At 38.7% G+C, this 27,487-nt stretch overlaps 3 protein-coding genes across 3 annotated transcripts in view; all 3 read right to left on the reverse strand.

Annotated features, from left to right (window-relative positions):
* The window catches only part of krt98 (keratin 98), a 28,383-nt gene extending 24,225 nt beyond the window's left edge, over positions 1-4,158 (reverse strand). The window contains exon 1 of the mRNA XM_088075768.1: positions 4,003-4,158. The gene's annotated coding sequence lies outside the window, so the exon portion shown is untranslated. The remainder of the gene's footprint in view (positions 1-4,002) is intronic.
* A 4,302-nt stretch (positions 4,159-8,460) lies between these two features.
* Positions 8,461-20,188, reverse strand: LOC121942609 (stromal membrane-associated protein 1-like). Its single transcript, XM_042485864.2, has 10 exons — positions 19,909-20,188; positions 19,302-19,435; positions 17,349-17,434; positions 17,154-17,229; positions 16,952-17,014; positions 16,771-16,846; positions 14,469-14,599; positions 12,958-13,174; positions 10,818-11,155; positions 8,461-9,131 (listed from the first exon to the last, which is right to left on the reverse strand). Exons 1-10 carry the CDS (start codon positions 20,024-20,026, stop codon positions 8,997-8,999), a joined length of 1,374 nt encoding a protein of 457 aa, XP_042341798.1. The 5' UTR covers positions 20,027-20,188; the 3' UTR covers positions 8,461-8,996.
* Positions 20,189-20,843: 655 nt separating this feature from the next.
* cenpk (centromere protein K) lies at positions 20,844-27,093 on the reverse strand (the record flags this gene model as incomplete). Its single annotated transcript, XM_042485805.2, is given in 11 exon segments — positions 20,844-22,461; positions 23,113-23,166; positions 23,258-23,393; positions 23,597-23,695; positions 23,807-23,889; positions 24,104-24,150; positions 24,470-24,533; positions 26,393-26,449; positions 26,536-26,637; positions 26,904-26,936; positions 26,938-27,093. Coding segments are annotated over 11 exon segments (987 nt in total), but the record flags the coding sequence as incomplete, so codon positions are not given.
* Between the last annotated feature and the right edge of the window lie 394 nt (positions 27,094-27,487).

Consider the following 27,487-nt stretch of genomic DNA (forward strand, 5'->3'; position numbering starts at 1 on the left):
GGCTGTTGTCAGGAAAGGGTGAACAATAGTTAACAGCTCCAGTGTGGAAAGCTTTAAAAGGCAGCTTGGAGGGAGCTGAGCTGAACTTGATGCTCTCAGTACTCAAACAAGACAACTTGAAGAAAAGTTATGTGACTAAATAAAGTGAATGCTCCTGGGCTTTGCTCTAAGAGGTTTTTTAAACAAGACACACCCAAATGGCTGACTAATCTTTGCCCTGGGAGCTTACAACACACATGACGTCTGTTCTGTCACCTAGTAACAAGAACACACATGGTTCAGGACAGAAATACTGAGTGGGAATGCAAACACTGACTAACTGAACAAAGAGGGCCATTGTGGAAACAGGTGCTATCAGTTAGTGCACTTTGGCCTCTTTTATCAACAATGATTGATGGCAGATGACCAATGAGCTGCTATGATATCGTGAAGGGCGCGGCTCCTCGGCTGATGTTGATTTAATGTATGTTTTATGTAAAAGAGAGGCAGGAAATAGTTATATGTTAGTGTGGTGTGTGTTTGTGTGTGGGAGAGTCAGAGAGGGAGCGAAAAGTAGCATTTGAGCCTTTGCACTCTGTACAGGTCAGCAGTTACAGCCTCTAAAATTACAGTGTAATCCTGTGAAGAGTTCGTAATTCTCGTACGATGGTGTAATGTTGGTTTTGGAGAGGAGAGAGATTATAGAGAGGATCAAATTGCAAAATCCAACCCCCTCTGAGGAGCTTCACTCACCCATATTTGGGTCCATTTTGTTGCACATCAGCGTCTCCTCCACACTATTATAATGATAGCTGATGACAAAGCCCTTCCAGTTATGCTTGTAATTTGACATGAAAATTCAGAGTAGAGGTCATAACAAAGATGTCGCACCAACATCAGACCATTTTTCAGTGTTTAACGCAGCGGGCCTATCGAGAGCAAACTGTGCAAAGCAATAACTGAACATCTGTTTACGAGCGAGCTAATGCCAAACCTTATGAGTTCTTTGATGGTGTCACTTTCCAACATTTTAGATGTATTTGAATATTATGCATTTTTCTTTCTCTTTCTCGCGTCTTTTCCTGTTTAAAATGTGCCATGATGGCATTTATTTCAATTCTCTCTGGAGGAGATACAGCGCAATTGCTAAAGTTCCTCTAATGTTCACAGCAATCTTCAAAATGACGGTCCAAATCCCTATTAAAGACAGTTTGTACAGAAAGGCAATATTATATTTATCAAAAAATATAATCTAATAATATAAGTGCATCTGCTGTTGCTCCTGAATATATCATAATGAACAGATAAAAAGAGGATTCACAAAGGCCCTCTTGGTTCATTCAATGGAAGCGAAATGTTTCCAATTAAGACAGAAATTCTGTTCTGGTTTTTCCTGAATTAATGAGATTACCTCAAAATTCAGAGAAAACTAAAAAAAGGAAACTGTTTTCCTTTTAACGTTTCCCCATAACTCTGATATAATAGACTGATCTTGTTAATTCAGAAAAACGGGACAAACAGATTTTTTTTCCCTGAGTAATTGCATTACACTCACATATGACTCAGATGATTCAGGGTTTTCCATAATGAACTGCATGATGGTTTAACAAAATGTGAATATAAAAGAATGATTTGGCATTTTGTGAAACTGCTGCTAATGTACCTTTATGCCAAGAGTTAGATGATAAGATTGATTCCACTCTCATGTCTGTGCACTAAATGTGAAGCTAACACCAAGACGCATTAGCCAAGCTTAGCATTGCTCAACACTTCAAACACAAGAAAAGTGCTAGCCTGACTATGTCAAAAGGTGAAAAATTTCACGTTAACACCTATGCCATTGTGTAAAAATGACAATTTAGGAGTCCTGCACACAGCCCCCTATAAACTGACAGTAACCTACAGACCTACAATGGAGGAGTTGTTACATTTTAATGATCTCAGGCTATAGAGTCCTCTAGGGATGATGTTTATTAACAGGCTCGTGTGGAAGTAGGAGTCACCTCATGTATTAGTGAAATGTTATAACGTTATCCTGTACACAAAATATGGGCCTAGATGGTCTATACACTTGAACAGCACCTTTATAGTTTTCAGACCACACAAACCCCTTTAACACTACATGTCACATTTAACCATTCACACACTGGAAGCCAACGCTACCATACAAGACGCCACCTGCTACTCAGTTAGCAATTTGGGGTTCAGTATGCATACTACAACATGCGGAGTGGAGGAGTTGAGGACCAAGACACCCATCTTTCGGTTAGTAGACCTGCTCTACCTCCTGAACCACAGCTGCCCAGAACAACACCAGTTGCATGACTTCATATCACCACCACAATATGGCTAAAACCATGTTTAGCATGATGACGTTTGTAGTCTCATTTAGCCACTTGTTAGCAACTCCCTTTTTAATAAAAGCTTCATAATTAACGAGTTGAGTATTACTGATGCATTTCATGTCGCAGAACAAAACGTTAATGTCTCTTCAGCTTGTGTTAACCACAGACCTTTTTTCAGGCATCTGACCAAAAAACAACAAAAAAATCTATTGATTTCTAGATGAGAGAACCAGGAGTGCTAATACACCATATTCATTTACCAATGCATTTGCTCTAAAGATAATTACGTATGTTGAGTGGTGCAGGAGAATCGGCAGCTCATCATGGACTAATCTGAAGGAGTTTGTGGAGGATTTCAAGAGCGCCTTGACTTCACTGCCACCTATCTTCTTGATGGAAATTATTTTACGTCAGCATTAAGAATGAACTCTGCACCAACGCCTTGCCCTCACAACTGGAGTGGTAGCACGTAGAGGATTTGCTTTAATTTGCGGTGGACCCTCTGGGCATAATAATGAGCTGCCATGAATATAAGGAAATTTGGGTAAATGATGGGTTTAATAGATAAGGAGATCAGGGAAAGACAAGAGAAGAAAGCAAGACACCGATAATGAGTGGTAGTTAAGTTATAATTTACAACGTGAACTGGCAGACTGTCTGCACGTGGGTGCACAAAGGAATACGATATGGAAGCGGTGCCAAACTGCCAACAGTCATTTCTGTAATTTCTTCCTGTCATGGCTGTCCGCCATCCAAGGCTAGCCTGAGGCTAACACAGAGCGAGATCAGAGAGGAAACGAAGACGCACTTGATGTCATGAAATACTTGACATATAAAAAGTTCAGTTCAGTTCAGTTTATGAGGAGTTCAGGATACTTTGGATTCTTTGTGTTTTCTGCAATTGAAGCAACAGGGACTTTCCCACAATGTCTATGATCTTTCCTCATCCTGCAACTAAATCCCTGGTTTTCAAGCTGTTTTTTTTTTTTTTACTTTTTATCTCTAAATATGAAGCTACCAGCAGCAAGTTTGGCTTATAACCAGTATGGGTTACCCCTAAGTACATAAAAGGGATGTTACAAGTACATGTAAAGATTAGACCAGACTCGGAAAACTCTTGAAATGACAGGAGCAAAGAGGATGTAAGACCATAATGGACAGATACACAGGTCTCAAACATAGATGTTTGCACCTACTGAAATCTTAGCAAAGTGATAAACAGGTGGAGGTAAGGTAAGTCTGAAAGCTAAGTTAAAATTGCAATGTAGATGCATTCAAAGATTCATTTAGAAAATAACAGCAAAAAAAATCAACTGTGTGCCCTCAAAAAAACGTATGTCTTAAAGACCCAGGTATGTGGTTTAATGCAGGCATGGGCAGTATCATTGTATCACGCCTATACCAGGGTTTTTAGAAATCCTGAAGGTGTGGTTTTAAATACCATGCTGCTAGCCGGCAGCAATTACCTCAAGATAGCATTAAGATGCATGAAAGCAAAATAAGTGACAGGCTTCTTACTATACCAACATAACAAAACACACTGCTTATTGACAGCATTTAAATTGCGCTAATCTAGCACTGAAGCTAGCGGACAACAGACGCTAACGTTTTTAGCACTTGTATATTGAGTTTAACATAGCGAAAATTAGCATAACGGCTAGCGGCTGATTCAACTCACCTGTGGGCAAATTCGTCAGCCTCGGTGCAAACGACAGGGGGTTTACGGTCTTTTTATAATCCGCACTGTGGTTTACATCGTCAATATAAATCATAAATTAGCACGTGGAGGCACAGCATTAACTTAAACTGACTTTTCTGTAAGTATATCCAGGTGAAGGGTTGCAGAACCGCCGTAACCACGCCCACTACAGGAACTAGCGACTACAGGTCCCCCAAACTTTATTGAAAATGTTCAACACGCGTACATTCGATAATTTCATCGTTTATCTCGTATAAAAATATTTCACAGGCCTAACCAGAATTTTTTTTTAAAGAGAGAAAAACTTTTTTCCTTCAGACTCAACCAACACTGATTCTCTGCCTGAACTTTCACCTCACAATGTAACCTAACTTGATGCGTGGCGGGCGGGATAAACAAGCTCATTGGACAACAAAACCAGATAACAGTTGGTTGCTCATCAAAATAAACAATGCACGAAAAATTATACATCATAATATTTAAACACTTGAATTTACCCTGTTTGTTTATTAATTATGGCTCTTCAAGCCTTTAACCACACATCATCATCACTATGGTTAAATTATTAAGGCTTTATTTATTTATCTATGAATTTTTTAATCATTTTTTTCTACAGTGGGCTACTCTAAACCTAGCCATAGCAGAAATACTGGAAAGAGGGGCAGGTGTTATTTTTATCATTCGCAGGGTTGCCATGGTCATGACATGATTATACATAATATAATTATTTATTTTAAGCCTATTGCTGCACTGTGTAACCATTGATCTTATGTTATCCATCCCCCAAAAGGAGCACAGACATGATGTTTTGAAAAGTACTAATAAGTGTTAGCTGGCACAGAGAAAGTCTGACTTCAAAGTAAAGATAGCCAGTGGTAGCAGTTTGCTTATCCGCAAGTGCTTGTTTGTAGTCCTACCCATGTTAAACTACTTTGAAAAGTCATGGAAATGAGTTGAAATGTTATGGAAAATTTATTGAAATTTTTCGAAAATTCATTGGTTAGAAACTTGTGGGAACGCATTTAGTTTTGTACAGATAAAAAAAGACAACAAAAATAATTAAAAAAATAAATAAAGATATAATGTTTTCGTTTTAATGGTACCGGTTAGTGGATTTTGTTACCCCTGGACAAGCTAGGTGTCTTCCTCTGTTTCTATCTTTGTGCCAAACCAAACTAACCAGCTGAAGAATACTTCATATTTACTCTGCAAACACTGAACTCTCTTAAAGAAAGTAAATCATATCCCCAAAATATTGAACTATTTCTTTACAATGTTAAAAGTCTAATCAGCAAATTCCACTCAAATGTGGCCTGCTTTATTTCTATGTGGACTTTTATAAAATCACAGTAATCATTCGTATCAGTGAAATGTTTATATAAGTATTAGTCATGTTGGCAACAGTTGAACTGGACGCTGACGTCCATATCTGCAGGAATGTTGATGTCTCTGGGTCAAAAAGTCCATTAAGGGGCTGCGGAGAGAAGGAACATTCTTCACTCAACTGGTGGACTCTATTCTGGAGCAGTGTTAGGTTTGACACACAAGCAGAGAGGAATGCCTAACCTCTTTGCTAAAGGTCTCAGACGCTGTATGGCATCAGACCTCACTGTGAAAGTTTTCAAACTGTGCCTGAGCTGCAGCGAGGCGTAGGAACAGTTGAGAGGTAGCGAGTGGAACAAGACCAAATACCACAAAGGGGATTTCAGGTCCTGCCAAGCATGAGATAGATGTGATTTTTTTCCTCCATCTGCAGGACTTTGAGTTTGGTACTCCTGTCAGTCCATTCCCAACATTTAAACACAGAAACATTTAATATTATTTTCTATAAGAAAGTCCATGGCTCTAACTGTAGGGTAGCTAAAAGGTGGGAGCTTAACAGGTAGGGCTGGTTTGTGAAACCACACCCTACATACAATTGCGAGATCCTGAAGATGGACGGATCTACTTGGGCAGGGCTCACTATAGTGCTTACCACAGCTTAGTAGCCTTTTATATACAATGTAAGTTATCATGAAAGAGTGAGTCCATACAAAGAATAGGTTTGTTGCTTTGCATTTTTCTGCAGTGACTGTAAAAATGACCACATTCACTTTATAAAAGCTTCCCATGGGCTGGGTGGATGTGTATTGGAGTACATTTCAGCATGCACTGGGTGGATAAACCCCAAACTAGATATGTTTTAAGAAGCACATTCTGTTGAAATCCCTGTTAAGACATACAAAACTCTGAGAGCAACTACCCAGTGAAAGAGCTACTGATCAAAAACCACTCAGAGGCAGGGTGATGCACATTTTCCCCACAAAACTGCTACTGACTGTAAACACCTCCTGTATGACTCTGATTTTCCAAATTCTGTAAGTTTGTGTGAATGTGCCTAAGAGGCTCACAATAAACTTCAACAAAGGTGCTTTCATTGCTCCAGCCATTAAAAAAAGGCAGTACAAATAATAAACTTGATGCTCTGTACACAGCATTTTATAACCAAAGTTTGGAAGAGGAAAAACCTCAGCAACAAGTGAATGTATAAATGAAGAGATAGAATAGATATAAATAAATGAGACAGAAATGAAAATTGTATGTGAATGTTGGCACTGAACAATAAGAAGACAGCATATTAACATTTACGTCATTTTGGCCCAAAGACTGAACTGGGCAACTCCCTGTTCTTATATAAATTAGTGCACTACTGCCACCCAGTGCTATCTACTGATCCTACTGACCAGGTTTCGTGCAGACCCCAGAGGTGTACTTTTTTTTGTCATATCTCACAAGTGCTTTATTCTATCATTTCAGTCTTTCATGACTTTGTCAATTTGTTCCTAATAATGTAATATCATGGTTTTTTATTTCTGTTTTAATTAGTGTTTCCCAAAAGTACCCATATACTGGGGTTCTTGAGGATATGATAACTGTTTCTTACTCATAGTTTACTCTTGGGGTCCCCATGACGAGGGTTAAGAATCAGCGTGTCACATATTCAACAAGAGAGGACTAGTTTGCTGCATCTTGTTGGAGCCAGAACCACAGCCGTTTATCATATCTCATTATATGCAAGAGCTTTCCAAAATGAACATCATAAATCAGCACCCTTTCTCAATATTGTGGCAATTCATACTCTATATATTCATACTTTATACTATTCAGAATTTGCTAGTGTGTTGGTTTGATGGAAAAATCCAGTTAAGATGTTTGTAGACAGTTTAAGTACAGCTACAATTTAAAAAAAAGTTTTTATATACATTAAAATATATATATTTTTTAAAAAAAAGGCTGAATCACCCATGGAGTTTTGTGTTAATATCAGTCTACATACTGAATTATGGCGTTGTCTTTACCATTTTTTTCACAATGTGGATGTTTCCATATGTTCAACTACTATGCCTTGCAAGAATATAAAGTTTCAGTGAGACAGTAGTAATTGTTAAGGGATTGCTAGTGGTGGTAACAATAGACTACTCAACTCAACAAGAGTACACAAAGTAAAACAAATAAGCAACTCAGACATCAGCTGACTGTTAAAAGTCAGTTTCTTTCCTTCTGTTCTCTGCAAGCAGATCAGTGTGATAAAAGCAGAAAAACTCTTCAAGTTAACAGGTACTCACTGACTACAGCTACGATCAGAGCTGACTATATTATGGTGCCAGGTTAGAAAGTTCTGCAAATCAATTCTGCGATCATATTCACGCTGTGCAATGTTTCACTCTTGCTGGACTTTTTGCATGCGACAACACCGCCACCAAGAGGGCAGGAGCAGTAATGGGCTGTCCTCAGCATAAAAACTACAAAAATGTAACAGAAGCTGCACATTGGACAAGTTCTTCCATCCTCATCTTCAAAACACCCAAATGTGAAAAAAAGAACTTGAAGTTTTTAATGAGGCTCCTCTGGTGGTTTGATATGGCTCAATGTTGTAGTCAGTTTGCGTCATGTTTTTTCATGATTTGGTTAGTTCTCAAAAATATATTTTATTATCTACTTACCTCTTTCAAATATCTTCTGTTATCTGCAATTTTAAACAACATTTAGTAAAAGCATTTTTTCATCACTTTCCAAAAGAGGATGCTTTGATCTCAGAGTATATTACTATGTTTGTTAGTTTCAGTGCTTCTGAATCAGAAGAAGCTAAGATTACAACTCTCACAGAGGTCGTGTGACTTCATTCTCTGCTCAGGACGCCATTATTATTTTTACATAGCAAGTAGTTGTTTTGCTGCTATATTACTAGTCTGAATGTCACATACAAAACCTTTAAGCATTTACAATTAAATGAAAAACATACTATTCACTCCTTCTGTTCAGTATGTTGTGGTTAACACATACATGCATAACATTTTTTAAATGTAGGTTAAGGCCCTCTAATAACCTCAATCCGAAATTTTCCCCTATTTCAAGCCTTTAAAAACTGCAACACTAGATCATAAAAGACGCATCGAGTCATTTATTGTCACTTTAATTTTATAGGGGAACCACAAGTACTTTAAAAGAAGGTTATACAGCGCTGTACATCTGGGAGCAGTACTGACAGACTTGATAGTCATATCGTCTCCCATTAAATACTATTCATTTAAATGTTCTATATTATTATAATGATACAGTGATACAATAAAAGCTTGTGTAACTGGTCCTGCAGCTTTTCTGATATGTCGATATCATTTTTGTTGGGACTGTTATTTCCTTGTCATTTTTTTCCAAAAAAGGAAAATGAAAGCTATGATCAAAAACCATATGACAGGCAGAAACTGCCAGGCTGTAATCCTGTATGACTCCCAATTCACTCACACAATAGAGAGAAAGAGAGACAGAGAAAGGGAGAAGGAAAAAAAGGAGATACAATTTTCATGTTCTGAAGGCTGGTCCATGATGGAAATGGGCATCAGTTCATAGTGAGGTGCAGAGAAGCACAAGATATATTTTTGCACTTTCTGCAACCTCGACTCTGACTCTGCCCGACCATCAACCCGCTCAAAGGCTCATTTCCATAGCTGTGTGCTCAGAGTCTGGCCTGATCCAGCGGCGGCCCACCCACCCATAGCCGACGGCGGCTGACCGAAGGCCATCTGGCCGCCTGCGCCGTTCAGAGTCAACCCTGACATCTGTTGATTAACCTGAAGATTTAAGAAAGATCTGTGTTAACGTCAGAGCATAACATCATGGATTGAAAAATGCAATATTTGACTTCTGACTCTGTCCTAAGACTAGTTCATGTTCTCTGTAGTCTGACTGAGACAACAGGAAGTGAAAGTATGCTTCTAAAAAACACTGTGGTCAAAGTCGAGATGAAATAACACTCCACCTGCACGACCTCTTCATTTCACCTCACTGCTTGCTGGCCTGCTTTTGTGTCTCCTTTCTGCCCTCTAGAGGTCAGGAACAAATCACTGCAGCTCCATAAAGAATCTATTCCTTAGCTGTGTCGCAATCCCATGTTACAAACCTAAGTGTGGACATTATTTACTGGAGTTGGTTCAGTGTGAAAATCTTTTGACTGCTTTTGTATTAAGCCAAACAAAGGACAGGACTGTGAATTCATTAAATATGTATATCTGCTACATCATATAAACAAACCATATACCTATCAGCTGTGCTCTTGAGATCGGGCTGGAGACGTAGCCACGTACAAGCTGGATGAGTAGCCTACTCCTAAATTATACTGAAATCAGAGGGCATCGTGTAGATAGTTCCTCATTTCAACTTCACGATTCAGTTGTTCTTTGTCCATTGTTACACTTTCAAAGCAGACAACAGTAAAAAACAGAAACAACTTGTCCGACAAAAGTTTAGCTCAGTTTAGCTAGTTTTGTCAGCTTCAGATCCAAAAGTTATCATATTGGGACAGTTTTCATTTTTTTGAGAGACTAACTGTGTCCATGTCTTCTCATGTCACTCCAAAAAAACCTTGAACATTCTAGAAAAAAACACAGGTTTTACCACTCTCCCTCTAACTCTATCTACTAAAATATGATCTTAGTCAATTTATCAAAATAATATAATAATTATCATATTGCTTATTACAAATGCCATATGAGATGGATTTAGTGCTGTGATGCCGTTGTAACAGGTTGCTGATGTAGGCTACTTTTTAATTTGCCCAGAGGTGTCATAATGATATAGTGGTTCGGCAGGTTTGCGTAAAATCAAACTGCTTTAAGCTAGTATATCAGACCAGCAAAACAGGAAATCGAACCAAGCTCTACTATTTACCATGCAATTATCCTTATAGTGCAGTGTTTGCAGTGAGTATACACAAACTCATCATACTGAACTGTTTATACTGATAGGAAATGACACAACAGTAGTACACAACAGAGAGCAACCGCTTATTGACTTTCATAGAGAAAGAAACACGTTTTCACAAAATGTAATCGATATCTTGTGTTTTCTATGTTCGTGGTGCTGTTTTGTCACCACATACACAGTTTTTTTCCAGCTTCGAGCAGGTCTTTCATTTCTTTTGTGCAATGCATTGTGGGAGAACTGTGTCTACTGACCGAACACTCTGAATTACGCTCTTCTTGCATGCTGTCTGGTTGTTTAGAGAACACTATTTTGCAGAAAACACCACTTGTTTTAAAGTCAGGCTTGTGCTGCCATCTGGTGGCCGCTGGGTGCTCTGTCCACACCCTGTTTAGCAAAACACTTCACGATGCACAATGATGCAATACATGATCATAGATTAGTGCGGTCACATGTCAAACTAATCACACCTGACACACACTCTAAAAAAAAAGATTTAATGTGGAGTTGCTGTTCAAATAATTTCTTACAAAACTACAGACTCATAGTCGACATACCTGACCCATGTTCCACTGCGCCTGCTGCCCAGGCTGGATGGCGTACATGCCCTGAGCAGGCACCATGCCTGCAGGCAACGCACCGCCCTGTGGTCCCATCATCCTCGGAGCCATGCCCATCACACCAGTGGCTGGCGCGTTCCCCATGAAGCCATTAGGCATTGTCATCCCAACCATCATGCCTGGACTGGGCCCCATCATGGCTGCCCCGCTCTGAGCCATCATGGCACCCATGACGGTTGTAGGTGGCATGGCCGTGCCCATGCCAGGGAAGGCCTGATAACCACCAGTGGCCTGGACAGGAAACTGCATCTGTGAGGGGCCCATGAACATGCCAGCTGAGGGGGGAAGAAGGAGTGCAAAACAAAAAGAAAGAACGTTATGAGTATAAAAAATTTACACAATATTTTAATTCATTTAATATTTCTTTAGATTTTATATACATTACTTCATTATCACGGCACATGTTGAGTTTATCTTTATCATTCTTGTTGCCCCCTGTCTACATGCATGCGCATGTCTGCTTATCTCTCTCGCTCTCCGTTTATACGCACAACTGATTAATATGTGGGATAAGTTGGCTACGCCATTTAAAAAAACACAGTCACAAACAGCAGTAATGCCAGACTTTTTCTAACGGATATAGCGGAAGAGCAGATTTTATATCATAATTTTGTCGTATGGAGGGAAAAATCTGAGAAACTGAAACTCCAGAAGAACATCAAGGAGAGGGGCAGGACAATCAGAGGGTCTGGTGAGCATGTGATGCATACTTTATCATTTATCAATTGAAGATGGATATCATACAAAGTATGCCCTTTATATCTTGTATAATTGATCATCAATCATAATTTATTATCTGTGTTTTATCTTGTCAGATTTGCTCACAGGAAAAACTAGCGCTGCAGATCACAGGTGTTGTTTCAAGACCTCATCGAAGTGTGTGTCTTAAGGTACTATAGTCTGAACCAACCTCGGAGGGGGGAAGCATCATTTTTACTGGAGGAAAACACTATTTGGCAAGAGAACATACTTCTACACAACACTGGGGCTCGCAAAATGAACAGGTACGGGAGGATTACCGCTGGAATGAGGGGAGATTGTCTACTTGTTGTCTCAGATTGAGAGAAAAAAATATTCAAAAAATATTGAGGTTTCATACCCAACCCTAACTCCATTGCATTATTAAGCCTTCATAGAAATCATAGGGAAAAAATTTGCTCCTCATAGCTTTAGAACGTAATCACCACATTGTCAGGCTTTGTTCAGTTTCAAAGTAATCCAGAAACAAGAACTCCTGTTTGCCAAAATGTAAAGAAATATAGATTTAAAAAACAGAGCTCAAGTTGAAGCCCACAACAAACTCTGTGGCAACATTATACCTCCTGTTTACACTCACTCAAAACCTCCACTTTTGGGAACTGTAGTTCCAAAACTTGGAAGGTGTAGTTGTCCCGCAGTTGTGGAGGCTCACAGTCTCAGACTGAGAAAACAGCCTGGCTAGAGTAACATTTTCCTCATCAAGCTAATGTTCAGGTCTGTGGATGTCGTAAGATGAATCCACAAGGAGCAACACCTGCTTTTATGTCCCAACACAGTCTCACCGAGCTTTCCTAACTTCTCATTCTGATTAACAGGCTCTTTAAACAAACATCCCACACCTCACTCATTCAAATACTGGCTTGAAAGTTATTTATCGGTGTTTCTCTCACATGGACATTACCTGGGCAAGCTGCTCAGGTAATATTTATGACCGCCAAAGATTGTTTGGCTACGCGTTTTAGCACGATTATCAAGTTCCAAAAGCTGGCAGCAAATGTCTGTTCAGATTCGCAGTCTTTTCTTGCTCAGTCTTCGATTAGATAGCTCCTGATTTAATTCCAAGTGACTGCCAATTTTAGGCAAAAATCTTGTTTGGCTGCTTATATTTAGACATATATTTAACAAAGGAGAACATTGACTTCTTCTGTTAAATAAAAAGAAAAATGTTTTAAAAACGTTTGCAATCCTCAAGGTATTCAGAAAAGTGACAAATAACATTACAACAAGAAAATTATTAGAGGTTGTAACTAAGACATTATAATGAAAATAAATGACTTTGGTGACATTTCACGTTATTTTGAAACACATGCGTCCTCACCAGCGGGGGCCTGTTGAGACATGCTGTTGGTTCCGTACAGGGACAGGATGGAGTCCTTGGACAGGGGCTTCTTGGTCGTGTCTTCAGGTTTAGTGGTGCTACTGCTGTCACTGAACAAGTCGAGGTCTCCCTGCCCTGACCCTGAGCTGGCCCCGACTCCTGCTGCTCCTGCTGCTGGAGCTTGTGTCGGAGTGCTGGCCGCATTACTGGAGCTCACCTGACGGGAGGAAAAGTTTTTGAAATCTTAGAAATGAAAGTATGAAATAACTGTGATTCACATTTTTGAAATGCATCTGAAACATGAACAGCTCAATTTGAAAAAACAAAAAAAGTGTCCTTGTATTCTTGGTGGTCAAGGTTCACTACCAGGGTACTGTCCTGACTGAACAGGTTTCAAATGAGCCAAATTATCATCAACAAAGACTCTCTAATTAAATTAAATTACATTTAATTAAAGTTTATGATCTAGTTGCCTTACTGGCAAACAGCCTTACTGGCTGTTGCTTGCTAAATTTGACAGAAAAGTTTCTATATTTTATGCATTTGTAAATGGAGTGATAATGGCCTGTCCTGCGTTACAGTACCGGATATTTCACTTGTGGCCTGTTGGTGGAGGTCTGCTGGGTGGTTCTCTGTGATATGTATTTTTTTATTATAAGAATTATAAATATAGTTTTATGGATATTTTCCCTAATTTTTTGACATGATCCAATAATACCCCCAGCTAATCTTTTAAGGCCATTTCCTTATACCTTTTATTATTTCATTTGCCATTTGTGGAATGTTTTTTTTGTTTTTTGCCAAGTTGCTTAATATTTTTTTTCCCATGATTTTGAAAGATTTCAGGTTTCACGTTTAAATACTAAAAAGTGTCTTAACACAGCAATAAAAAACTGATGCTGATGCAGGTGTTAGAGGGTTAATAGAAAGAGGAGTGTCTGTAAATCATACCTTCGGGGTTTCTAAATACCCCATAAAACCTTGATATTGCCAAAGCCTAGTTGGTAGGCAGTTAAATCCCCTCGACCTAAAAACAAGTTATTTTACCAGGACTACCTGTGCTGTAACAAAGCAATAACAACACCTCAAGAATCTATATCTAATAACACAAACTTCCTTTTATTGTTCCTGTCTCTGGGTTTATGTTGGCGGAACGAAACATACATCACCATGAGTTCATCTTGATGACGGGCATTCATAACCATTTTCACAAATCAAATCAACAACAAATGAATTGTAATGGATATATTCACTGATGGCAGCCCTACTTAAATGTTTATCCAAATGGTTGCCTTATTAGCTGCATTCATTTCCTGTCTGCCTTTCTTCCACAGCAACGCTGTTGCTGTCTTGTGGGCTATTGATGTTGGTAGTTATCATTTGACTTTTTATTTTCTACAGGACACTTAATTTCAGTTTTACAACTAGACAACCATTACCGTCAAGCCCTCCTGAGCTGCATTTAGGAATTAGTACTAAATCAGGACAGGGGAATTCTTGCTGCATTTTACCTGAGGAAACTGAACTGCGGATGAGGACGCAGGAAGGGGGTTGGACACCATGGGGCCGAATATATCCAGGTCATTGCTGCTCTGGCTTGTGCTCGTGCTACCATTGTTAGTGGATGCAGCTGCCGGTACGTCTGAAAGAAAGGTGGAGAAACTGGTTTTACAGGTGAAAAATGAGCTCACGCAGTTAGTGAAAACAACACTGTGACTATTCTAACAGAATGAAGCAAAACTCACTAACAGCCTCCCAATGATCTTACAAATAACTTATGAAAGATCATAAATAAAACCTAATACAATCTGTAATTGCTGTGAAAGTGCTGTAAAACAAACAGATCTTATGTTTGCTGACGTGAGAATATGTTGTCTCTCTATTTATTTAATTGAAATGCCCTCCTGCAGATGCAGAACTGCCCGCACAGTAAGCATAACAGTTAGCGCAATAAAACATTTATCAGCTTACCCTCATAAGCTCATTGGCCACAAAACTAAAATAACAGTTAACATGTCATCCGAATACAGCAATGCCACTCCAAGCCAACCTGCAGCATAAATATGACATCTTATTAAACTGGAGATGAAATTGCTCTTATTAATTATTCCTCTGTATCTGCATTCAGTCACAGCCGTGTCAATGTACGCTAATAAACCGAATAACCTGTAACTAACCCCTTCATTTGACAAAAAGAAACAATTTGAAGCACAGCTGTCTATATACGAATGCAGAAATATCCATATAACATCCAACTTGTACACTTCAAGGCCCGCTGCAATGGAGCCATGTAGAAGAGCTTTTCCACACGGTTGGCGTATTTGTGACATGAACAAACGATCAGATGTCGCCCCCATTTGCGATCGGTCCCTCTTCATTAGGGCTGGGTATCCTTTAAAATAAAAATTACAATACCAATACCCTTACAGTGATACAGATACCAATTTAGTACTTAATTCTATACCCATAATGTAAATCTATTGGGGTGTAGTATACATGTACTATTCAATGCTTTGGTGGCGATCGGCACTTTGAACTGACACCTCAAATGGCCTATCAAAGACAGTGCGCTCCACTTCCCAACACCGCAGATGGTATGGGCTGTAGCGATGCTGCAGGAGCTCCGCCATGAGGACAGTTGTAAGAGTTGTATGAGGGTTATTAACCGATTGAATGACTGAGTCCAGCCATTTTGGTGTGAGTTAATTGGGACTATCTAACGTGTCAGTGTCGGATGTTAGCCACCACTGCAGTGTCAGCTTGTAATAACCAGGAAGACATTTAACCAAGGCTTCTACAGCTTAAGAAAAGCTTGATTTAAGACGTTTTAATGCCACTCGTAATAAAATTTAAGACCAATTTTGCAATAAAATAGTACAAAGTAGCCTGATTCCTATTAGGTTTGTAAAGATAACCTGTAGTCAATACCCAGCCCGACTCTTTTTTATGCAGTTCACTGCATATTATTTTGTGGTTTTTCTCTTGTAATAAAACAATTGAAGAAAATCAAAATGCGGATACAAAAAACAAGAAGTTAGTTGCAGACCTCAGTGACTGAGTCAGCAGCTTTGGCACTTCCTCTGACTATCTCAAAAAAAAAAAAAAGAAAAGAAAGAAGCCTTGCGGATGCGCACTGGTAATTTACTGTAGAGCAGAAGAAGATTTTGTAGTTTCCATTAACAGCAACTTAAAAGAACAACAGACCTCATTCCAGTTCAGATACAGACAGCATAGCAGATCTGAGAGTGGTTCGTCTGCTGCCCGTCAGTGAAAGTAGAAGGAAAGAACAGTCACCGTGACTCTTGTTACACAACTGCTGGAAACTAACTGAAGAGGAACATGACATTTTCCTCCAAGCCCACTGCTTGATTAATACACATCGAGCCAACAAGTTTACAGAGACACAAGATTAAGACGGAGACAGTCATGGTTTGGCCCTGTGCCTCACAAGACCACGGTGTCTTGGTTCAGCGCAGCTATCCCCTTCTGTGAGGATGCGTTAAAAACCTACCAAGCAAGCGTTACAGGCACTCTGCTCTCATCATATATACGATTCATTTAAATACATACTAAATATCAGTGATCTGAAAATACACAGCACCGTAAGCTCATAAAGCCTCCAAACTCCTGGCTCAATGGGTTTATAGTCATCCAGTCATTTATAAGTTCTGCAGAAGTGGCAATAAAAGGAAAACAATCACAAGCTGAAACCTTATTTAACCTGATTCCATAAATATCTCTGTCAGCACATTCACAAGGTACGTTTCAGATGATTTTTATTTTCTGTGAGCACAAGAACAAAGAGGTGCTCACCAAGGCCTAGTAGGTTCACAGAAGGTTCTGAAGTCTTAGCGGGGCTGATTTTGGGAACTGGCCTGGGGTCTTCACTCTTTAAAAAAATGAAAATACACAAAATAAGTAGGGTAAAATAAGTACAAAAACAATAGTAACGTGTGTGCTTATACAGCTCTACTCATGTGCGTGAGATCCTTACCTTGGTGTAGGATGACACCTTGCTCGCTTTGTCTGGCTCTCTCTCTTTTTTAGCATCTTTTGGCTGAGAAAAAAAAGGAACAAAAGAAAGTCAAAATAACAACAGGAGAACCAATGCCATCTTAAAACTCTGTAATAGTGTGTACACTACTTTTATAGGCATGTGCCTAAGAGCTACAGAGTATATGAAAACTGATACATACACTGCTGCCATTGGTCACATTCTTGCTGTAGTATTTCTTCTTCTCATATTTATCCCTGATGAAGAATTCAACAGCTCTGAGGTCAGAGTTAAGTGAAAAACAGGCAGCAAACAAGCCAAAAAGTAAACAGGTTAAGTGTGTACAGTATGGTGCGATTAAGTCGTTTTAAGTATGTTTGCCCACAGTGAAGGATACTGGTCTGTTTGAGGTCTTCTGAAGCTTTCTGGGAGGTTGGCTTCGTAAAGCTGCCTGGCCTTGGTGTTACCCATATCCTGTATACTCTGAAACAAGAAAGGACACATGGGTAAGCTGAAAACAGAAACATGCTGAAACATTTTAATTGAATTGACGAATTTATGAATTGTTTGCTCGTCATAAAGAGTACCACTCAGCCTGCAAATACAGGCTGAGTGCAGCAGTATAATGTCTTCTGTGGCTTAAGTGGAGCTTATTCACGTATAAGAAAATAACCCTGATGATGTCATCATGTTTATCTCAGCTTTTAGAGCTCAAACTGTTAATAACAAAACCTGTGTTATAGACTAGGGATGTGGAGTTTGACAGGTGGGTGTGTATTAGGCATGGTGAGTGAAAGGCTGGGGGTTACCCTTTTAGGAACTTTGTATTACAAAAGTACCAAGTCACATATAATGGGGGTTTCCCAAAAGTGCGTTCTAGTTAAAATTCTGCTTTTGATATTTATGCTAACAGTGACTTGCAAGTTGAAAACTGGTTATTATGGTAACTTCCAAATCACATGATTGAGGCATTCTTATGGACTCTATCAACTTGCATTATAGGAAGTGTAGGATCAGGTACATTTGAAACTTGAAACTCCCCACACCGGGGACAAAAGCTGGGTATTGTTTAAAAAATAAAAATCAAAACCAGTACCCTGAAAGTGATGCCACCACCATTGGAGTGGTTCATTCTATACCCAATATTTGAACGGAAGAATTTAGCAGCATAAAATGCCACCAGATGCCAGAAATGTTTAGTATAACTATACTTGTGAGGGGCATCTCGGCATGCTGAACTGCTAACATCAATTACACTGCACTCAAGTTCACTCCCAGATTGTAGGGGGTTGTAGCTGCTGCTGTGGTGGGCAAATCCCATACTGCATTAAATTGAAGAATGCTGCCTGTGATCGTCTGCAAGCAAAAATATAATTTTTTTTTCTATATCTGGGCAACTGGAGAAGTCTCAGTAATACTTGGTATCGAGATATTTTTGTGGATACCTTAAAGTCATTGAGAGCCGACACTCAGCCCTACTAGAAACATGAAGCTAGGATCTCTGAACCTCTGCTGTGCAGAGTTAATGTTCTTCCGAGCCTGCTGAGTTTATTAAGGTGCAGTGCTAAATCACTGAGAGTAGGGTTGCAACGGTATGAAAATTTCTTTTTTAAAGATTATTTTTTGGCTTTTCTTGCTTTTATTACAGTGCAGTTACAAAGTGACAGGAGAGGGGAGAGAGACTGGGGATGACACGCAGCAAAGGACTACACGCCAGAATCAAACCTGGACCGCTGCTAAAGACTCAACCTACATGGGATGGATGCTCTACTTACTGAGCTAGAGGCCACCCGCGGATATGAGATTTTCATGGTATGATTACTGTCTCAGAAAATACTGCTGTTTCACGGTATTACAGAATCATTATTATTATCATTCTCAGTAACCCTTAAGGGATCAGAAGGGTTTAGTTAAGTTGAACAAACATTTTATTCCATAATTGGAACTTGAAACTTCTTTTAATGGAAGTATATGATTGAAATATATTAAATAAAGATTTTCAATCCAATTTCATTTATTTCAGTACTGCAGATAACCAAATACACAATTTTCATTCTACAGTATACCTTGAAACGGTATACCACTGCAACCCTATTTGAAAGCACCCCTTTAAAAAGAAAAATTACAATATTGTCACACGTCTAAGGCACTGAAATAGAAAAGCTGGCTGTCAACAGAGGACAGCTATGCCCAAGTAAAAAAAATGTAGAGATCAGTCTCCTTATGTCCCGTATAACAGTTATGGCAATAATGTCTCACCAAAATGAAATAAATTGATTCAGTATCCGGGTGATAAAATGTATATTTTTCTGCAAATGAATCAAAGTATATATAAAACACAAAATAATACCTGGATTTGTTCTGAGGTCCATTGGTCCAGGTTGACTGATTTGACTCTGGATATGTGTACTCCAAGGTTCCTGTGGATGCCAGCACACCGGATGCAGATAAATACTCCCAGATTCCAGGATGCCCATCTCGGACCTGATAAAGCAAAACAGAACACAACCCAGATTAGAATATAAAAAGATATCCGACATTTAGACATGGACATGCACGATCTTGTAGTGACTTCAAGTGCCAAAAGCAAGCTGCATTCTTTACCAATGACCTAACATGAAAAATACGAGCCAAGCTCATGAGGAGGATCTGCCACAGTTTGTTGAACACTTGCAAAACCCGTCAACAGAGCTGGAGGCGGCGGTGAGGGAGAGGCACAGTGGGGAGCTTATGTAGATTTAGAGAAGTTAGCTTGCTAGTTAGCCACTTAGTTTAGCTTAAGGGGAAGAGATGTCAGCTGACTAGCCTGAGCCAGTTACACACACCAGCCAGTTAGCTTCGCTGTGCTAACCAGCGCATATGCTACGTTGTTAGTTAGCGTTAGCCGCTGAGTCTGAGTGAAAATGTTAACTTTGTGAAGTGAAACTGAACCATTTTCGATAGTGTGAATGTCGCACCTTTCGCCTCGCAGTCGGCGCAGTACTTGTTGTCTTCCTCTCTCAGCATTTTGGACAGGATGGCCTGGTGCTGCTCGTTGAGTTTCTGGGCCTTCTCTCTCTCCGAGCGGGTCGCCATAGTTACGGCTATAGTAAGACTTCCTTAATAAAAAAGCGCTATGCTACAATCGGTCGTCAATCGAAATAAGTTTTGTGATAAAAGACCATAATCAGAGTGATGAACGCCTCCGAGTTGGATATGAAAACACCCGGAACCGGAATCCCCTCTCCGCCCACAGGAATCCTAAAGCTGACGCGGCGGATGCACCGGATTGGACGACGGTTCTGACGTCAGTTGACGCAAACGCTTTCCTATGAATCAAGTTTTACATTTTCATAAAAAATTCACTATTTTCATTAAAAGTCAATCTAAAAGCCTCCATCAGTAATTTGGGCAGGAAAGATACCTAATGGCTGCCTTTATTTATACTGGAAAGATGAAAAGTGTATTTTATATTAAGAGAATTTATTCAAGTTAACAAAATATGTTTGGTACAACACTGAACTATGGGAAATCGTCAGAAAGTCATCTTTTAAGTAATTAGGATGAAAATGAAAGTTGCTTAAAATACATAAATATAAACATGTATTCCTCAACGCTGATTAACCTTAAAAATAAAAACGGCTATGAAAATAGGATAAAGGGAAATGTGTAAATTAGCTGAAGAGAAAGAGAAATTCTTTAAACCTGATTATTAATATGAGTTAGCATGAAACAAACACGCTTTGTTCTCAAAATGTATTTCGAATATATTCAAATACCGTTATTATTCTAATTTAGGTGTCAGGTGGCATTTTATAGCACCCATGTTTTTTTAATACACATGTGACTCTTACTGGGAAGGATAGAAATTTTAAAATCCACAAAATAAAAACAAATTTTTTTTCTTCACATCTGCAGTTCCCAAGTTTATTGAGCAAGAAAATATATAAAAACAAACAATTTAACAAAATCTACATATGTACATTACAACTGGGCTATGTGAAATCTCCAGAAATGTATATTTTAAGTACATTTTACACTTTAATTTGTTAAAAAAGGAAACAAATTTAAAGACATAAATATAAACTATAAACACATCTCTCACTGCTGATTAACCCTTTGAAACCTGAGCAAATTGGCTTAATTTTGTTCAAAAACTTGGGAAGTAGGCAACAAGAAATTACCTAAAAATTGGCAAGAAATTAGGGAAATGTACAATTATCTAAAATGAGCAAAATTAATAAACACAATGAAAAAAAAGTATACAAAAAACAAACAAGGAAATGACCTGGAAATGTGCTTAAAATAATTTTAAACATGTAATATACATACGTTTTTCTACACCATTTTTTGCTTTTCCCTAGCTGTAAAAAATAAAAATTCTAAACCATCTTATTTCTTGCAATATGTGTGACATTTCTTACCAAATTGCTAATCGTCTTTCCCCCCATGTTTGTAAAAGAAATCACAACAATGCGCTCAGGGCTCAAAGTATTATAAACTTGTAAAAGGCATCTGAAAGCATCACAAGACAAGTGATGTCAATCCAGATTTTAAAGGGTTAATCCTTGCCATGAAAATAGGATAAAGGAAACTATGTAGTTGAGGAGAAAGAGAAAAGTCTCAGGACTATTAATATGAGTTTACATGAATCAATCCCAGCACAGCTATAGAGTGCCACTGGGATGATGTTTTTCTGTAGCCCAGTGCAGAAGTTAGCGCTGCCCTGGTTCTCTTGTCAAAAAGTCTTTTGGGATTTTTCCATTGGCTTTTGGAAGATTTTCTGCAGAAAATAAGCTTTGTGGTCAACAAATCTTTATAATACTTAAAAGTTTAGCACAGTAAGATAATCTTTAAAAATGAACACAACCTTTAGGATTTTTGAAGTCAAATCCAATGGGAGATGTAAAACGCTAACGTTTGGCTATAAACGAGCTGCACAGTGGTCACATGGCTGACCGCCGCCAATACAAGGCTGTTCAGTTTTGCTCGAAATGGTTCAGCATGGCAACACTCTGTAGTCTCATTTAGCCACTTGTTAGCAACCATCTTTTGCAAGACACGTAAAAGCTTCAAAGTTCACCAATTGGGTATTTACTGACGTATTTTATGCTGCATGACAAAATGTGAAAGTCTCTTAAGCTTGTGTCAACCACAGACCTTATTTCAGGCATCTGACCAAAAACCCATTGACTTCGAGACAAGGGAACTGGGAGTGCTAAAGTACTCACTCATTTCCAGATTTTAGGACTCACTCCTCAGGCACTCTATAATTCATATCAGCTTGCATTAATATAAATAGCACTATATAAGCAGACTGAAATTAGAAACACTAGCAGATAAGTGGTGCTCGAGAGTCCTAATGCAACATTGCCTTAACAAAAGGTTTCCAGGCGGATCTTGCAGTTATTCTCTTGGTGTCGCACTGCAATGCCATAGCGGAGCAGCATCTCTATGTACGGGGGCCAGAATGTGTTGTCCATGGTTACGTAGGGGTCGTGGGGTGTCGTCAGGACCTTGTTCATGAGCAGCTGTGGCGGCGCAGAAGATAGAGGGAAACTGGGGTTAAGTAATGGCGCAAGGGGACACAACTTAACTGTACTCTATATTGAGATTATTTTCGCCCCTTTACCATCAGAGAGCCTGCTCTGATGCGGAAGGCGTTCACGGCATCGGTTCCTCATCTATGCTCTCACTGATGCCACCAGACTCCATTGAGAAAAACAGTTGTTTTGGCTCGCTGGACACAGAAACTGCTGGTCCGTTTATTTGTGTCTTTGTGTACTTTGTTTAATCAAAACTAACCCTTTTAAATGCCAAAGTCACATAAAAATTAAAACTAACCAATCACGCCCGTGATAGACCAGCAGCTCCTGTGTTCAGTAATGTTAAACGTTCTTCTCGATGGAGTCTGGCTTTGTAGAATACAACACCGTCAACAACACTTTCCTCATTGGAAATCACTGCCTGATGTAAAGCTGGTAAAGCGATGAAAATATTCTAAATATAGTGTACACTTTAACTGATATTGATCTTTTTAGGTGTATATTTTGACCATTATGCACCGCAACACCAAGACCTTGTATGTGAACTCTTCCTTAGCAATAAACCTGTATTATGACTTCCAGTACTGACTGCTTTCATTTTGAGCGTAAGGGAAATTAATGGACATCAAAACCCACCTCAAGAATTTCATTAAGTGAAATCAAGTCTTCATCTAACTCCTGAGTAACATTCTGAAAATTAAAAACAAAAGATGGTTAGCCGCGCTGGAGTAGTAACACAGGCTGCAAAATCACAGACGAGAAAGAAAACAGGTCACTGCACCTTCTTTTTCTTGTTTGCACTGGATTCATTCTGAAGTTGAGGGACATGCTCCTCCAGAACGTCCCCCAGAGACTCCATCAACCTTTCCTGGTACATCTTCATTTTCTGGATTTTCTCTTTGGTGTCCTGCAATATGCTGCGGAAAGCAAAGGAACGCACAGACACACATTTTAGTTGATCAATACAATTTTCTACAGTAAAATTTGAGTTTTTCGCCGTTGTTTATTTTTGGAGAACTGCATTTTTTACTTGTTTCTTGTTACATGCTCTGCTCCAGTAGGAATGCTCCTTAAAAATTCAAACTCTTCTGGTTTAGTGTGACTTTGCCATGACACTCACCTGTGCTCTGTTGATTTCCCCTTTTCCATCTGAAGTCGTTTGACATGGTCATCTGCAGCTATCAGCACCTGTTTCTTCTCCTCCAACCACTTCAGTTCACTAAAAAACAGATACTTTGAGAACAGTACACAGGGCAAAGCACTTTTGAAAAGTGTTTATGTGCTCTAAGGAAAGATAGTAGGCCTGTACTACAACCAAAAGGCTACGCACAGCTCTTTAGTTTCTCTCAGTTTGTCTCTCTTTGCTTCATGGCAAGAAACAACCATCTCCAGTTCAGAGCACAGCTTGAGCATCTGTGAAAAACAAAGTGGAAAATGGATAGCATAGCTGGAGCAATGCATTTATGTAAGGAATTTCAATAAGATATACTTTTCAATGTTCCATCTTACACACACACACACACACACACACACACACACACACACACACACACACACACACACACACACACACACACACACACACACACACACACACGTGTACAGACGCACACAGGCACATAAGTACCTCCTCTCTTCCAGCTTGAAGTAAAACTTCTGGATTTGACGCCAGCACTTGGATGGAGCAAAAATAAATATAAATAAATATGTTTCTAAAATGCGAATTTTGTAATATAAACATTAGACCCAGCAAATATAGGCCTAACTGTCTACATTTGATGTGAAAGCCTGGAATCACATTTTTTATGAAGTCACAAAGTCTGATATGAAATTGTTGCACCAATTACACACTACATAAAATTGTTTATTTTGAAATGTGGAACGATATTAAACTGTAACTGTGGTGCTGATTTGTGATGCTCATACTTCAGTTGTAAATACTTATACTACATCATGGTTACAACTTCAATCACTGTGTGAATGGAGGACTTACATTTCGGCTCCTCCGTCAGCCATTGCTTCAGTTCAGCCTCTGTTGCCATCAGTCGATTTACAGACTATTGGAGATGATTATTCACAATGCACATACAAAAAACAACAACAAAAAAAACACCATATTTATAAAGGATGATTAAGTTATTCAGTTATGTTATTGACATGCACAAATGTCATATGTCAATGTCAATAATATACATTTAAACAAGGTTTGAATAGATGTGGTGATATGTTAACAGGACTTCAGTACATCTGTACATGAGGTGAGGCAATTCTAGTTTGTGGAAGTTGGTAAGGTTGGCTTGTGGACAAGTTCAGCTAAACTGTGGCCAGTGGAGATGAGGTCCAACGAGTCCCAGTAAGGCAGCGCGGCGTTTGTTTTTGGTGATGTCATACCCATAGGGATGCATCTAACGGATGAGAATCGTGTCTGTGTGACGCAAGACACTTAGATGAACCAACTTCGAAATGCTCCATTAGTTGTAAACATTTATAACACACTTATGGGTTGTTATTGTGGTCTGCAGCTCTCTCCCATTGTGTTTTATGGAGTTTTCCCTTAATGCATGCTTACAGTTGGTAGTGCTAGAAAAGCTGGATTTTATGAGCTTTTTATTTTTATGGCCGTCCAAACTGTTCTTATGTATTCTTTTCTTCCCTGTACACCATCATCTTATTTTTTAATTGATTGTTGATGAGTCAGATAAATAGTTCATACTGCCTGCTTCTGTAAAGTTATTTGATGTATATTATGCTTAGAATCAGTGGTGGAACATTTACTCAAGTACTGTGCTTAAATACAAATTTTAAGTACTTTTCTTGAGTATTTTTATTCAGCGCTTCTTTCTACTTAATCTAAATTTGCAAATAAGTTATCATATGTTTTTATAGGTTAAGACAACTGGCAGTATATAGAGCAGTTTAAAGTAACTCCACCTTTGCCAACTGCAAAATTACAGTGATGAACACATAACTGTATCAGTAATAATAATTCAATAATATAAAGTTTAAGATTCTGAAATGGGCTATCATACATTATTTGCATTACTTTTGGTACTTTAAGTATATTGTGACAGTGATGTAATGTAACAAAGTAATGATACTTTCTTGCAGTATTTAAGTATTTTTTGAGAGTATCTGTACTTTACTTGAGTTTTTATATTTTGTCAACTTTCACTTCACTCCACTACATTTCCAAAATACAATAAATACTTTTACTCGACAGCTTTTCCCCTATGCATTTTTGTTACTTACTACTGAATAGGCAAGGGTGGAAGGGAATAGACAATCGAAGGCTTGGGAGGAAAAAATTGTAAAAAACACAGCTGTAAAAAAAGACATTCTTTTTCTTCAAGTGTATTATAGTTTCCATTTTGAATGTGATGTATATTATTATTATATCATATTTCTCAAAATTCTGACCGCTTGCTTTTTTTAATCACCAGCAGTTACTTGTACTTTTAGTTTCAATACTGAAAACACATTTAATATCATAAAATTATATAAGTACTCCATCCACCACTGTATTTTGTTGCTTATAATACTGTACTTTTACTTAATTAAGAATTTGTATGCAGAACCTTAACAGAGATTTCTAACACTGTAGTATTGCTACTTTTACTAAAGTAAAAGATTTGAATACTTAATCTACCCCTGCCTATAAAGGTTAATATGAATATAAAGTTTTGAAGATAATGTTTGTGAATTACAGTAATGGAAACCAAAAATGTTGTCTTAACCATTTTAAATAATTTCGTTGAAATGTTTCTTTTTTAAATAGTGTAACCACAATGACTTAAAGAGTATAAACTGTTGTCAGAAACCCACTTTGGGGTTGTTCATGCTGTATCAGTAACATTTAGGGGGTACTGCATATAAACTGAGAAGCACAGCCATGAATGAATACGTGCAGCCATCTCACCTGCTCTTGAGGATCCTCACAAAAATCTGGTTCACACAGAATAATCTCATTTTGGAGCTGCAAAACAAAGAGAAACAGTCTGCAGTTTGGACTTTCTTTGCACATCCAGTGACCGGTCCGAGAGGATATTAACATGAGTTTACCTTTTCCAGCTGAGCAAACTGATCCTCACACAGCTCCAGCAGCTCAGTCTGAGCAGCCTCTGACAGCTCAGCTGCTTCCTGCCCGCCTGACTTCACCTCACCCTGAACACAAAAACACAAAAGGACAAAGTGTGTGGATTTGGATTTGAGTATGTTTTGCAGTCGGACAAAGATGTCACAATGCAAGGATGAGCTCTTTGTAGCTGTCGGATAGTTATGGCCCCGGAAAGGAGCAATAAAAAGTAGATATTAGCTTGTTTACGTTAGCGGCGCCGATTATCTCTGTAATGAACGTGAAAACACGGCACTTTACTTAACTGTGAACATGTACGCACTACAACGAGTAGTCAAAGGACATGTAGTCTTACCATAATTTGTAAATTTAACCGTTTTTCTTCAACACGCCGACAAAAACAACAGACGCTCCTTTTTCAAAATACCGCCAACTCTGATGACGTAACGTCTGCGACAGAGCTGATGCTGCGCGAGACTGCGCATGTGCAGTGCGATCAATCCTGTGAACCGGTGGGTTGGTTTATTCTCGGGGGATGTGGGTAAGTGAACAGAATAAAATAATTAAATGTGGTAATTCTGACGATGTGACAATGCAGAAAACACGAAAAATCTTTTAAAAGACGCAGAAGCCCTGCAGCGATTAAGAAACGATAATTCTGCACTTTTCCTCTCTTTAACATATAAAAATATTTCCAACAAAGTCAGTTTTAGTATAATTGAAGACATGTGATTTAAGTAATAGCCTAGAAGTAAAATAAACACACAGACAAAAATAAGTACTACTACGCATGACTTTGTGGTCATTTACTCGAGTATTTCCATTTCCAGCTACTCATCTTATAAAATGATGCAAAGTTAAAACGAGCTTTTTCTCAACCAGCTACAATATTCTGTTGCTATGTTGATGCAGTAGTAATACTACCATTATAACACTATA

Source organism: Plectropomus leopardus, chromosome 3 (assembly GCF_026936395.1).
Source record: "Plectropomus leopardus strain MGB_pleo_1.0 chromosome 3, ASM2693639v1, whole genome shotgun sequence".
NCBI lineage: Eukaryota > Metazoa > Chordata > Actinopteri > Perciformes > Serranidae > Plectropomus > Plectropomus leopardus.